Below are 15,676 nucleotides of genomic sequence, written 5' to 3'. Positions count from 1 at the left end.
TTTTTCAGATGTGTATGTCTTTCTAATGGTGATCTCTTCCTGATGGATTTGAGAATATTTCTGTCATGTCTAGTAACGTTTTCTGTTTTAGTATATATTTTCTATGGTATTAGTAGACCCACTGGAACTCTCCTGGTTCCTGTTTTCATAGTACATCTTTCCTACCGTTTCACTTTCAACCTCTTTGTATTTTGTATCTAAAGTGAGTGTCCTGTAGACAGGAGTTGGATCCTGTTTTTTGTACATATGTTTGTTTCTTTGCTTGCTTTTGAGATCAAAACTGACAATTTCCATCTTTGATTTGGTTTTTAGACCTACTTTAAGGTGAATATATTACTGAGTCAGGTCCCTAAACGGCAAGGAAGACATTTTTAAAAAAATCTACCACAACCAAAAATCCATGGTATCCTCATGCTGTTTAATTTGATAGCTTGAACAATTGTTACACACCATTTTCTGTCTTGTTTTACTATCACATTTCAGGTAAACTTAAACCTATTTTCTGTTTTGGTATCAGGCGATAAGGTGATACAAACCAGACCATACCATAAAGTAGATGAGTTTTACCATGTAGCCAGGATATTGTCACATCTGTGGAAACTTTCTTAATATAAAAGAATATTAAGAATGTACTGGGGGAATGAAAACAGGTACCGTAGGCATGGTAATCCCAACGCTGAAATTTATCAGAACAACACCTAGAAACACATACATTATAAATGGACGCACTTACCTTTCCCCATGACTCTTCACTTTGATTTCTGGGTTCTAATTTATTGGGTTTTGATTCCCCTTGCTTGCTTCTATTTTTAATGTTTGTTGATGACTGACCTCCAGTATAGACTTGATTTTCTGTTTCAATCTCAGTATGCTGAAGGATACAAAATCCAATTTCCGTTCTGTCTCTACTCTGGAAAGGGGCAGCCCCCAGGTTCCATGATATACCAGTACTCCTGCGACATCCCTGTGTTTGTCCCAGCCTTTACACCCCCAGCTCATTTGTAACTCATCCCCGTTATGTTTGTTGTAGGCCTGATTTTACATTAGAAACCTAAGGATTTGTTGACACTATAAAATAAAAACACGCTTGCTGAAGTCTATAACAGCCATCTTTGAGTAATTAAGACTGTTGATCGGATCCTCAGAATTTTGTTGTTGTTCTACATTAACTACATAACCCTTTTCCGCTTTTGCACTTGAGATCCTCTGCGGCTCCTGCTATTAAATGACCACGTCAAAGGTGTGGTTTGGATCTGCAGTAGAACTTCCTTTGCAAATAAAGTTTGAAGCCGGTGAGAGCACGGGGGTGGTCTCCCAAAATGATAGGGGGTTTTGCAACTCCCATTGTTGCCGCTGCCTGTGGAGTACCTTGCTACTTGGAACACCGCCTGGGGCTCAAAGTCAGCGTGACTTCTTCTTTACAGATCAGCTCCGGTTTTTGAAGCACAGCCACTCTGTCTCTGACTGCCATGAGCAGTCCCCATGCCAGCGTGGTGTGTTAGCGCCTGTAATTTCCGAGCTGTTAACGTAATGACACATGGCTTCAAACTGTGCTTCAGAAAATTGCTTCTTAAGATCCTTTACCATTCCTGAATTTCATAGTGCACATTTATGTCAGTTTTAAAGCACAAAACTCTCTCTTTATTGCCTGAAGCTAATTGTGTAAAAGAACCACTTGCCTGTCATGATACAAAAAAGACATATATCTCATAATGATTTAATCCCTTCTCTCAGGAATCTCCAGCAATGAGCAGAAGAACACGGAATCTTTCATCCATTATCAAGAAAGTTAACTTGTTAAATACGTTTCAAGAGACACATATTTTCTGTGTCTAATTAATGAATTTTACATCCATCTAGTCCAACAAAATCATTGTTTAGAACACCAAAATACCATACTGTGGCCCTTGCCACTTAGAAATAGTAAGGTCTTGGGGCGCCTGGGTGGCTCAGTTGGTTGAGCATCTGACTTCGGCTCAGGTCATGATCTCTCGGTCAGGGAGTTTGAGCCCCACATTGGGCTCTGTGCTGACAGCTCAGAGCCTGGAGCCTGTTTCAGATTCTGTGTCTCCCTCTCTTTCTTGCACTCTCTCTCTGTCTCAAAAATAAATAAACATTAATGGGATGCCTGGGTGGCTCAGTCGGTTAAGTGTTTGAATATTGGTTTTGGTTCACGTCATGATCTTACAAGTTTGTGAGTTCGAGCCCCATATCGGGCTCTGTGCTGACAGCTCAGAGCCTGGAGCCTGCTTCACATTCTGTGTCTCCCTCTCTCTCTGCTCACCCCCCAGCTCATGTTTTATCTCTCTCTGTCTCAAAAAAATAAACATGAAAAAAAATTTTTTAATAGAAAGGTCTTGGATAAATTAATCATGGTTTACAAAAATTTTTTTTTAGATTGCAGAACATCTGTTGATATGGGAATTCTTTCAATGAGAAACAATTAGTATCTTTTCCATGACCTACTGTAATTAGACATATACTTATTAAGAGAAATGATTTTAGTTAACTTATATAAGTGGGGCTTGCCTTTGCGAAGAATGTGTAGGAGCTTAAGAGAGAAAATTTGGACAATTCATAAATGTCAGCGTTTTATAGAAACCATATGAAGAACTTTAACATGAAGTACATGTGAAGGTAATGCATTTCATTAAAAAAGAAATATGTACTTCAAGTGATCGATGAGAAATACAATTCAAGCAATCCAAACTGCACTGACTGCTTTAAATGTTTCAAAACATCATCAGTCACTATATATAAACTAATGAATCTACAACTAAGAGTTTGTTTTCTTACTGACCCTGTTTTCAAATAAAAATAATTGATCCCGGGGCACCTGGATGGCTCAGTCGATTGAGCATCTGACTCATGATTTCTGCTCAGATCACGATCTCGCGATAATGAGATTGAGCCCTACATGGGACTCTGCACTGACAGCCCAGAGTTTGCTTGGGATTCTCTCTTTCCCTCTCTCTGCCCTTCTACCTCCCTCTGCCTCTCTCTCTTTCAAAATAAATAAACTTTAAAAATATTTAATAATAATAAATCTGAGTTCTTCTTTTAATGTTTTATTTATTTTTGAGAGAGCACAAGCAGGGGAGGGGCAGAGAGAGAGGGGCAGAGGATCTCAAGCAGGCTCTGTGCTGATAGCAGTAATCCTGATGTGGGGCTTGAATTCACGAACCACGAGATCATGACCTGAGTTTAAGTCAGGGGCTCAAATGACTAAACCACCCAGGTGCCCCATGAATCCCAGTTCTAATAAGTACAAAAGGATATGGAAATGTTTGCGACGACTAATACAAAAATGTTATTCTTCATCAACACAATGACAAAATAAATGCCTGGAGACTTGGCTGTCCAAATTTTCTAACCTGGATTATTTTAACTCAGTGATGAAATCTTCGCCATCATTTTTTATAGGAAGAGAGCTCCTATATACAAGAAGTCTTTAGTATTTGCCTTTACATTTCTGTCTCGTATCGTTTGAACATTAAGAGAAACGTAGTTGGGGCAGAGTGTGAGAAATGTCAAACTACACTAGACTCTGAGGCTATCTATCCACATGCATACCTATCTACAAAGTCACAGCACGTAATATTTGGTGTATATATCAAGAAAGAAACGTTGCTCCTGATGCTTACTTGAAACATTATGCAAATAAGTTGGTCAGCAGGATTTACTTTTTCTATTCTCATTTGCATCTCAAACGTTTTGGAAGGCTGGAAGCACATCCTTTACCTTCTGTGTTAACATCCGGGACAACTGGAGGCTAGGAACTGACAAGTAGCACTGGGTTGCTTTCTAAGATTTTTAAGATGCTGACGTCACGCCACCGGTTCTTTAGGTCATAAAGCTAATAGGTCATAAAGCAGGCGCCACACAGTTTGGCCATTATCACCTCCTCTCCCTTTAAAAAATATCATTTCAAGTCCCTTGTCCATCACAACAGCAGTGATACTCCACAGATAAGGGGTTCCAGGCAATGAAGAATCAGCAGGCTCTCCTCAACTGCCCCCCGCCTCTGTCATGTGTTTCTAGAACCCCCTGCTACTGCATTGGCACGGGAGTAGCAGACAAAAGGATATTTTCTTTACAAAAATCCCAAGGTTGACACCTTTTTCCTCGTACTTTCCATTGTCAGCTTTGCCCTACAAGTAAGAGTCGTACATATCAGGGGTTCTGTGGCTCCTTCCGGTCAGAGGAAATCTCAAGGTCTCAAAAATCGAAACCATTTACATGAGATCAAAGTAAACCATGGCTCACTGCTCAATCGTCTTTCACAATTTTAGCTGCTTTCCACAAGTTTTAATATGTAGCATTTTTTTTTTCTTTTCAGTTTTGGGTCTAGTCTAAATATTTCATAATATCCATTCTAATTTCTTTGTGGGTGGAAATGTATGTATATGCTATCAATTCTTTTATTTTCCTTATTTTCTTATTTTTTCCTTATTTTTGATTCCACCGTCAATGGATAGCATGGTCTGTAAAACACCACAAAATTACCGAAATCTGTTAAAATGTGCTGTGCAACCAGGAGTCAATTTTTGAAAATGTTTCACACAGAACTTAGAGTATATATTCTCTTGCTGTTAGGGGCAAGATTGCATATATGAGCACAGCTCAAGTTTGTTAGCTATACTGTGCAAGTATTAACTAGCTTTTGTCTGATTGATATGTCAGTTTCTGAAAGTATATGAAAATCTGAAAGAGGTGTAATTATAGATTTACAAATTTTAGGTCATAAATTGGCAGTTTCTAATGTGAACGTGATGATGTCTTATGTGTACATAGGTAAGGATTGCTGTACTTACCTGATTTGTACTACCGAATGTCCAGAATCATCCTGTATTAGTTTTCAAGGGCTGTTGTAACTAAGTACCACAATCCAGATAGCTTAACAGAAACGCATGGGCTCACAGATCAGGTACGGCAGTTAGTTGCTTCTGAGGCTAAGGGGCAGAAGGTGCTCCAGGCTTCTCTCCTCGGCTTATCGATGGCTGTTTTCATGTTCCCAAAGTGTACTCCCTGTGTGCATCTGTGTATCTGTCTCCAAATTTGCCCTCTTCATAAGGAAACCAGTCATACTGGATTAGGACCCACCCTAATGACCTCATTTTAACTCAGTTGACTCTACAGGATTTCTCTCTGAATAAGATCACATTTTAAGGTACTTATAATATAAGGTACTTAACATGTAAGTTTGGGGGAAACACAATCCAACCTGTAACACACTTCTTTCAAAACTCATTAAAATATGGGATAACTCCCTTTATCCCTTTTGCTCAACGTTTTTGTGACATTAGGTCTTAGTTTTGTTGTGTACGTGTTTGTGTGTGTGTGTGCATTTGTGTATTTGTATATATGTTTGTGTAGATTTTTTTTTAATCGATCTGAGACTCTGGATTTTGTCTGATGAGCAAATGTTTTTATTTAATATGATTTCAAATATATTTAAATGTATTACCATTACATTAATTTTTTCCAGTAACCAAAGTTTTGATATCTTTACTTTTCTTTTTTTTTTTTTTTTTTAATTTTTTTTTTTAACCTTTATTTATTTTTGAGACAGAGGGAGACAGAGCATGAATGGGGGAGGGTCAGAGAGAGGGAGACACAGAATCGGAAACAGGCTCGAAGCTCTGAGCCATCAGCCCAGAGCCCGACGCGGGGCTCGAACTCACGGACCGCGAGATCGTGACCTGGCTGAAGTCGGACGCTTAACCGACTGTGCCACCCAGGCGCCCCAGATATCTTTACTTTTCTTACCTTATTTTGAATTGATCATGTTTTCCTAAATAAAAAGCATATGTTTCTATTATTTCAGTTACTACACTTAAATTTTTGAGTTTGTAGTCTTTATTGGCACAGGTCATTAATTTGGTGGCTTGGGATTTCTACACCTCAACGATTATGTAAATTTAAACTTCACATCTTCACATGGTCTTTAACCACAACCAAACTGGAATGTTCTCCAGAATCATCCGCATACCTCTGTGTGCATTCCAGGCCTGACTCTGAACACTTCTTCTCATAGTTATATCCAGTTGGATACTTTTCCTTTATAAATTGTTTTTCTTTTTTTTGTTTTGATTTGGGTTTTTTGTTTGTTTGTTTGTGGACAAACATCATCCTATTCACTGACTCTTGGCTGAGTTTCCCACACCAATCACATTGTTCCATGCCCTGCCAGCAAATTATGTTCTTTCTTCCACATGCTTTCCCAGAAAACAGATTGTTTGATATTTTCAATTGTTTAAAGGATTCTAAGGCTCCAAGAAACCAAGTTTTCTTCTAACTAGACTTAGTCCTGATGCTCCCAAAACATTGTTACCACTTCGGATAGGTAATTTATATCAGTTTATTTAGCCTTTATTCAACTTGTTTAGTTTGACATGGTATTTTATTTTAAAAGTTGAATAAATGGAATCTATACCAATTCAAAATTCACTATAATTCTCATTCTAACTCCTCCTGGTCCTGGAGGACATGAGAGCAAGGTCTACATTCTTTGGACAATGCCAGATGCTTTCTCCTGTGTTGCTCAAGTAGATGTACTCTTGGTGAATGACCCATTGAAAGTACTCTTAAATCACAAAACTAAAAGGCAACCAACAGAACAGAAGAAGATATTTGCCAATAACATATCATATAAGAGGTTAGTATCCAAAATTTATAAAGAACTTCTCAAACTCAACCCCCCAAAAACAAATAATACAGTGAAGAAACGGGCAGAAGACATGAATAGACACTTTTCCAAAGAAGACCTCCAGATGACTAAAAGACACATGAAAAGATGCTCCACATCACTCATCAGAGAAACACAAATCAAAACCACAGTCAGGTACCACCTCACGTCTGTCCGAATGGCTAAAATGAACAACTCAGGCAACAACAGATGTGGGCGAGGATGCGGAGAAAGGGTAACACTTCTACACTGCTGGTGGGAGTGCAAACTGGTGCAGCCACTCTGGAGAACAGTGTGGAGGCTCCTCAAAAAGTTAAAAATAGAGCTACCCTACAATCCAGCAACTGCCCTACTAGGTTTTTATCTGAAGGATACAAAGGTGAAGGGGCACATGCACCCCAATGTTTATAGCAGCGCCATCGACAACAGCCAAACGATGGAAAGAGCCCAAATGTCCATCAACCAATGAATGGATAAAGAAGATATGGTATATACATGGTGTATATATATATATATATATACACACACATGACATATATATATATATACATGACATATATATACATATATATATATATACATGACATATATATACACACACACACACACACACAATAGAATACTACTGGATGATCAAAAAGAACGAAATTTTGCCATTTGTAACAATGTAGCTGGAACTAGAGTGTATTATGGTAAGTGAAATAAGTCATTCAGAGAAAGACAAATATATGATTTCACTCATATGTGGAATTTAAGCAAGAAAACAGATGAACACAGGGGAAGGGAAGGAAAAATAAGATAAAATCAGAGAGGAAGGCAAACCATAAAAGCCTCTTGAAAACAGAGAGCAGACTGGGGACTGCTGGTGGGGAGATGGGCTAGGTGGGTGGGTGATGGGGGCATCGGGGAAGGTATTTGTTGGGATGGACACTGGGTGTTGTAGGTAAGTGATGTATCAGTGGGTTTTGCTCCTGAAGCCAATACTACACTGCATGTGAACTGACTTAAATTTAAATAAATACATTTTTAAATTTTCAATTTAATTTAATTTAATTTTAAATAAAAGGTTCCTAAGTAATTATTCCACAGGAGGAAAAAATTGGAATGATTTAAATGAATCTCTTCACCTTTTAGAGAAACAGTTTTGTTCTTAAAAAAAAAAATGACATTTCCGACTTCAGCCAGGTCACGATCTCGCGGTCCGTGAGTTCGAGCCCCGCGTCAGGCTCTGGGCTGATGGCTCAGAGCCTGGAGCCTGTTTCCGATTCTGTGTCTCCCTCTCTCTCTGCCCCTCCCCCGTTCATGCTCTGTCTCTCTCTGTCCCAAAAATAAATAAAAACGTTGAAAAAAAAATTTACAAAAAAAAAAATGACACTATGAATTTGTGTTAGTTTATAATATTCATACATTATACTAATGTACATTTTTTGTATTTTAAGTAAACAACTGATTTTTATTCAATAATGTGATACATAGAAATAGAAACATACAATATATTTTAAATTTTGAGTCAGAGATCCTTCCTTAAATGATCTTCCTTTATTCCTACTATTTGAAGATATATTCACACACATGAAATTAAGAGTATTCTCGAGCCCATTGACCAAATTATGGATGATGGGTAGCTAGATAAATAATGAATAAATAATTAGATAGTATATACCCCTTCCAAAGATAAAAAAACAAGTAAAAATTCTTCACATTAGATTATTGTCACACACACAGATTCCAAACGTACACCAATATTTGGTAGCAAGATATAAGAGAAGAGAATACTATTTTAATGTTTACTTACATATAATCTATATTATATATATGTCATAATATTGTTATGTATATAATAGTACCACATATTTATATATATATATATATATATATATATATATATATATATATATGCCAGGTAGATGTTTTATATATATATATATATAACATATTTCTGTTAATAATTAAGCTTAAAGAAATTCTCCTCACTTGTTTTACAAAGTATATTTAGAACACAAAATGAGTTTCATAATTTGGAGAAATATACTATATTCTATACCTCTAGTTTATGTTTGAGATGCAAATTTAAACGGATTCATTTCTGATGCTTGAAACAAAAGTCTGCAAATTATCTAATACAAGGGCTAAAAACATAGCATATAGAGTTATATTTACGATAGAAATGTTAGCACTACATATGTTTAGTACACCATCCCTCGTTTTGCATACCCACGAGGAACAAATCGGTTTTACGTTGCTTTTTACAAACTCTATCATGCCAATAAATGTTGAGGACGCTCAACCAAATACGGCTCTTAATAAAGTGCCTCTTTCCTAAAATGGAAGATAAGATTTCTGTGTGAGCTATCCATGAACTTGATTTAATTTACTAATAAACCATATTTTATTTTCAAATAAAAATGCATTACACATGACATTGGGCAAGGCATGTCTGAAGGAACTGCAGTTCAATTACAGTCCAGTAAGTCTATATTAACATCAGTTCACAATTAAGCTAAAAAATGCAAAACTGCTTACCCAAATGCCCAACAAATCTTCCTACCTCTGCCTCCTTAACAAACTGATCACATGATCTGACCACACGATCGTAATAGGTCAATATAAGGACTCATTCTTAAACATTGTTATTTGCCGTGTGTGAGTGTTAAAGACTGCTTGTCAGGTAAATGCTCTATTTTTAAATTTTTTTTTTCAACGTTTATTTATTTTTGGGACAGAGAGAGACAGAGCGTGAACGGGGGAGGGGCAGAGAGAGAGGGAGACACAGAATCGGAAACAGGCTCCAGGCTCTGAGCCATCAGCCCAGAGCCTGACGCGGGGCTCGAACTCACGGACCGCGAGATCGTGACCTGGCTGAAGTCGGACGCTTAACCGACTGCGCCACCCAGGCGCCCCTAAATGCTCTATTTTTAAATGCCAATCTCAAATAAAAACGGTCTACACCCCTTCAACTACATGGTGTGTAGCTCCATGTGCAGGGGGACCACTTATACACAGAGGAGAGAAAGAGTAGACATTAAAGAGCCCCTGAAAGAGAGGAGAAATTTTCCTACCTTTTCAAGCAATCGTACAACGTGGCTAAAAAACTGCTTTTCTTTAGCAGAGGACGTCAGGAAAAGACGAAGCCCAAGAACGCTTTCATCTTCTTTGCAAACCCCTCCTGTGGATCCCTCCTTTCTCCCAGATGAGAGAGGCGTCGCACGTAAGAAACATTAAATTTTACCTCCAGCAGATTCCATGGCAGAATATAACATGTCAAATACTGGTAACGAATACGCTTGGATTCTCAGTGTTTTATGGTTCCCTGGGATAAACAAAATCACTAAGGAAGAAACACTTGTGTCATCACACTTGTGTGGCCTAGAAAACATATAGAAGAATACACACACACAAAGACACACGCACACACACATACAAAACTGAAAACAGTATTCGCATTTGGACCGCAGGAATGGAATACAAAGGTTTATATATCCTTGGGAAATATTTGAAATTTTTATTGTGTGCAATATGAACTTTTAAAAATGAAACATTTAAAAAACATAGTGAAATAAATGAAATGCAGTAAAATGAAGAAAGAAGAAAGGTAATCTGCATTATAACCATATCTGTAAGGGGGACTGAATATTTTCCAATTGTCGACTGACGGACAAGCTTTAAAATTCCCGTGTTCCATTTTAAATGATAATTTGATGCTGTTATTTTGATATTTGCTTATGGTTAATGAACCAAACATTGACCAGGTGGCATCCATGTTAACATGTGGCCAGGGTATAAAAAATAACACGAGATACCATGCAGGTCTTGCTTCAACTTGAAGAAAAGGATACAATGACAAATGAACATGACTCAACTCTTAGCTGTGTTACTGTCATTTGCAATACGCTTGCTGTGGTTGTTTCAGAGGAACAAATTACACTTCCATGAGGTTTGGCTTCATTTCACTTTGTTGGGTTTTGAAAGGCCACCAAATGTCAAGCTTTTGGGACCTGCTACGTTTTGCCTTTCGAAACGTTAAGTAGAAATTATTTTGGATTTCAAAAGGCATCAAATGTCAAACCTTTAGGACATACTACGTTTTGCCCGTAAACTTTTTCGTAGAAGTTATTTGGGATCTTGGGAGGGGATCACCAGCACATTTTTAAAATAATGATGTGCATCATCGAACTCCAAAAACATCTTTCTTCACTCATAATACTAAAACCATGAGGATATTTTGACTAAAAGGTGTCCTGCACTTTACGCAATGCTTCTAAATACTGGGAGATGATGCCTGTTGTTAAATGTCTATTTTGCAACTGGGTATCAGTAGAGTTATCACCCTAAGAGCCTCGCTGAGCAGGACACTACATGAAGTCTCTCCTCGAAGGTTCTAGAACAAAGAATTTCTTAAAGAAATCTACCAACAACTGTAACCAACCCCTACATGTGGGTGCACAATATTTTAAAAGCATTGATTATAAGAAACTCACCTAACTTACTAAACATCCAATTCTGAGTATAGCTAAACCTGTTCTCTATTGGGCTGTATTTTTTAATTTTTATTTTTTTATTGGGTTGTATTTGAGATGCTATACAGAGTGCCAAAATTAGAAGAAACCTCATAGCACGAACTTTCGTTTAAGCTGCAGGCATTTCCCATTTTTCTGACAGTAAATTCAGATTTGAGTTGTTCCCAAGTTGCTCACACTTGGAGAATTTCAATTTCGACACCTCACACGTGACAAGAATGGCACAAGGGAAAGGCAGGTATTGTGCCATGCTCCTTTGAAGCCTCGTTCCCTTCACAGTGTTTGTATTTCCCAGCCAAATGTACAACATAGCAAGCTCCCCCAAATTATACTTTCCCTGACTTCCCCCTAATGTTCTACAAGTTAGAGCCTAGTGACGGTTAAGGGAAGTGCGTTTCCAGCAAAATCTGGCCATTATCTAGGTTCTAGACGCAAAAGACAGAGCACAATGAGGAAAGCAACATCACACGTTGTGCCGAAGCTATCGCAAAAATCTTTCCAGATGATTTCTCTGAGTGCAAAACGCATTCTCTCAAAATTCCTGGAGATCATAAAATCTCTCTGAATTTTGACATGCGAGCTTTTTCACAATCCTCAGGTCTAAAAAAAAAAAAAACAAAAAACAAAAAACAAAACAATGCCGCATGATATTCATTTCCATGTACGGCAAATAAAACTGGTAGCTTTCAATACGAAATCCTTCTTACAATAAAATAATTCCTATGTACTTTATAGATTTGAATTTTTGCATTACTTTACGGTACATTAGAAGATGGAAAGACAAAAGATCTCCCGTGTGTCGGAGAGTTAAATGAACTACTTTGTCAGTGACTTCTGCGCCTGGAGTGTGACTCCGGGTGAAAAGTACTGAAGTCCGACGTGCCTGTCTTTTCCCGAGAAATTCCCCCACTCGGGGCTCAAGAGCGATGACACTGGTTAGCGTTTCTCCGGGGAATCGGCCGGGTCTCCGCAAACCGGACAGCAGGTTCCTTTCACCGACTCCAGACGGGGGCACGCAGCCAGGGGACAAGTCTCCACCACGCAGGTGACCTGGCCACTCTGAAAGGCAACATTCAAAGCTTATGTCCATGTTTCTGACCGTGGAGTGACCTTTTTAAAAGTTTCTGCTGACACGCACTCTGATTGGCTCTCTCAATGTCACAAAAACTTACCCACGGTATGAGCTCATTTTTACACGTAACCCTGCCTGATGCCTTATTCCTAAACGTGCAGCACGAAAGGCGAGGCTGGAAGTTCTGGCTTATAAAATGCTACCTCCCAAACCGTAGGGCGCGGGGTGTGACGTACACGAGGAAGCTCGTGGGTTTTCATTGTGGGGAGAGGCCGCAGCGATCGGCATCAGCTCTGTGCAAAAACTCAACTCGAGAAACACTGAGCTGCTCCCTTCTGGTGGATCCCAGGAGACATGTTTTAACACCTAACCAAGTGCTTTCAGGCAACACCACCATCGCGAGCCTGACTGGAGAACAAGGAGATGAACTCAAGCCCCATTTCTGCCTCTGTCTACCCGTGTGACCTTGGGAAAAGCCCACTAAACACCCGGAGCATCAGCTCCCTCAATCATCAGTGAACATGGGAAAAGCCCACATGGTGTCCAACAAGTGCTCCTTAGGGAGCGGCCGTAGTTACATCGATAACCAGAAACCTCAAGAACTCACATCAGTAGCTTGACCTTGAAAATAGGCCTCAAATCTACTCACGAGAGAGACCGTAGTCCCTCTCTTGAATTCTTCAGCTACGTCTCAAGTGGCAGGCTAGCAGGAGTAAAACAGGAGGAGGAAGATGGAGAAACTTCTGGCAACGCGTACCTTACACGTACAGCGAATGCAGGCGTCTTTCATCCAGTGTTCCTGGTCTCTCCTCTGAATCCCTTCATCATCCGTGCATCCCGCCTGCCTGAGGCGTGCCTCCAGCTTGTTTATCTGACAGAGGAGGCGAAGGAAAGGAAGTGGGAATTGAAACAGTGGCAACAAAGCAGATAACTAACACGGTGTGATGAAATGCTCTATCGTGTGAGCACACACCTAGAGGGCAAAAGAAACTTCAAAGCCAACATAATTTTTCTTAACTTTTTTTTTTTTTTTACCCCAAACTTACTGAAGCTCAGTCATCCCAGGTCGAAGCTAATAATTCCCTAGATGTGGCAAAATATTGAAGATGGATCTGATATCCGACACGGGTAAGTTACAAAAGAATAGGATTAGAATCAAATGAGTGAAATTAGATATTTGAGAGAAATCTTCTCGGTAGTCATTCATCTTAATTCAACAAGTCAAGAGTTTATTTTCTTGCACTCAGGTGATCACAAACAGCATTCCTTGAACAAATGTTTATTAGATTTCAAAGATAAAACAATCCAGGGTGTCCCGGAGCTTAAGATTTGGTAGAACGGCGGGTCAAGAAGTCACAGTTAGATAATGAGGGTACGTACATCAGAGGGAAAGCAGATGGCAACCCTCCCTCGGTTCTCCCTCAGGGAATAAGGGAGGCCTCATGTGGGGAAAAGCATTTGAGCTGTAAGCGGACATGTGACAAAATCATTCAGAACGAGCAGGGAAAAGGCATTTCAGACAAAAGGGAAAACGTCTGACCAAAGCATGGGGACCACAAACAGGTCAGTATCTCGGGAATATAAATTGCTGTGGAAGGGTAAAAGGCACAGGGGGAGTGTTGAGGGAGTCAAGGCAGCCAAAAAAATCAGGACCTTAAGAGTCTGATGAATTAATTTAGATACTACAGTCTCTAGACAATGGGGGAAGAATCAGTGATCACTGTAAGGACATTATGAAGGCAAACCAGTGAGGGCAGAGGAGATCCACATGGGCTCAGCTGGGAAAGGGAGAAGTGAGAGTGGGAAACGCCACCGGGCAGGTGGAGCTCGCTGGTGGGCCTGGGGGGAGGGAAGAGAGAAAAATGCAAGACTGCGAAGTGCCAGGTTTCACAAGGCCCCTAAATGATGGTGACGTTCGCCACGATACATTCTAGAGAACGCATTACAAAAGAGTAATGGTCCACAGAGAAATTAAAGATGCTTAATTAAGAGGAATTTTAGAAAGGATGAAAATAATATAGTTTTCCAAAAGAAGAGGCTAAGTCCAAGAGCACTGAATGACTTAGGAAAGTTGCAGCTGCACTGCTATGGGCTGAACAGTGTCCCCCAAAAGTCATATGTTGGAGCTCTAACCCCCAATACCTCAGAATGTGACTGTATTTGGAGACAAAATCCTTAAGGAAGTAATTAACTTAATGGGGCACCTGGGTGGCTCAGTTGGTTAAGCACCCGCCTCTTGGTTTTGACTCAGGTGATGATCTCACGGTTTGTAGGTTTGAGCCCCATGTCGGGCTCCGTGCTGATGGTGTGGAACCTGCTTGGGACTCACTCTCCTTCTCTCTCAGCCCCTCCCCAGCTCATGGCTCGCTCACGCTCTCTCTCTCTCTATCTCTAAAAATAAATAAATAAACTTAAAAAAAATTTTAAGTAATTAACTTAAAATGTGGTCATGGAGATGGGGCCTCACCCAGTGACTGGTGTCCTTCTGAGAAGTGTAGATTAGGGTCCAGACACCCAGTGACAAGTTCGTGTGAAGAGGAAAACCAAGGAGAGAGACCTCAAGAGAAACCAATTCTGTCAGCACCTTAATCCGGGACTTCCAGCCTCCAGAACTCTGAGAAATAAATTTCTGTCGTAAAGCCACCTAGCCTGTGGTGTTTGTGACTTCTGTGCTAGCAAACTCATATGAGCGTCATTAGCACTAGATCCTATATTCTCAAAAGACCTTTCTAGTGTGTGTCTAAGAATCATTATGTTTTTCTCCTCTAGTGAACGTTCCTTTCAGATTCTCTGAACTCTGTTATTTGGTGGGAAATTATAAAACAATTTCAAAGACTTGACCATTGTGACAGAAACTGCTGTGCCAAGAAAAATTTGGATACAAACAAGAGACCAAATTAGATGTCCTGAAGACGTAAAAGCAATGATTTATTTTTAAATGGTTATTGAGCACCTGCTATATGTCAGCTAGTCCTAGGGAAGACTACAATGATAAATATTCCTGGGTTTCTCTTCTTAAGGAGTCTGCAGTATAGTAAGGGAGAGAGGATTTGTGCAAAAATAAGTATGCTACAAGCCCATATGTTGTGTGTCATAAGAGCATACACACAATGGCATGGGATTTCAAGGAAAAACAATTATTTCTAGGGAAATGGAGTAGAAAAGGGAGTAATCAGGGAAGAACTTACAATTTAAATGGTACTTGTGCTAGGCCTTGAATAAAGATGGCATTTGGCTATGGGAGTATTTATGTACATGAGCATGTGGGCAAGGGGACAGTGCATTTCAGCTAGAGGGAAAATATGTGAATGAAGTTAATAAGAGGGGAGGGTGAACAGTGAGATTTTAACCTTGGGGGAAAGAAAAACATAAAACGTGAAAAAAGTTATTTGGAAATTA

General features: G+C 39.5%; 1 protein-coding gene across 6 annotated transcripts in view; it reads right to left on the bottom strand.

Moving 5' to 3' along the window:
* Nucleotides 1–10,170: 10,170 nt before the first annotated feature.
* PXDNL (peroxidasin like) overlaps nt 10,171–15,676 on the bottom strand; it is a 429,117-nt gene continuing 423,611 nt past the window's right edge. For all 6 annotated transcript variants that reach the window (XM_086695273.1, XM_086695274.1, XM_086695276.1 and 3 more), the window contains 2 exons: nt 13,035–13,148; nt 10,171–12,264 (listed from right to left, as the gene is read on the bottom strand). In XM_086695273.1, coding sequence (XP_086551399.1) covers nt 12,142–12,264; nt 13,035–13,148 — 237 coding nt within the window. In that variant the 3' untranslated portion in view covers nt 10,171–12,141. The remainder of the gene's footprint in view (nt 12,265–13,034; nt 13,149–15,676) is intronic.

This window comes from Puma concolor, chromosome F2 (assembly GCF_028749965.1).
Source record: "Puma concolor isolate L17-30 chromosome F2, mPumCon1.1.hap2, whole genome shotgun sequence".
Classification (NCBI taxonomy): Eukaryota; Metazoa; Chordata; class Mammalia; order Carnivora; family Felidae; genus Puma; species Puma concolor.
The sequence above is the reverse complement of the archived record's forward strand: the minus strand, read 5'-3'. Positions and strand labels throughout refer to the sequence as shown.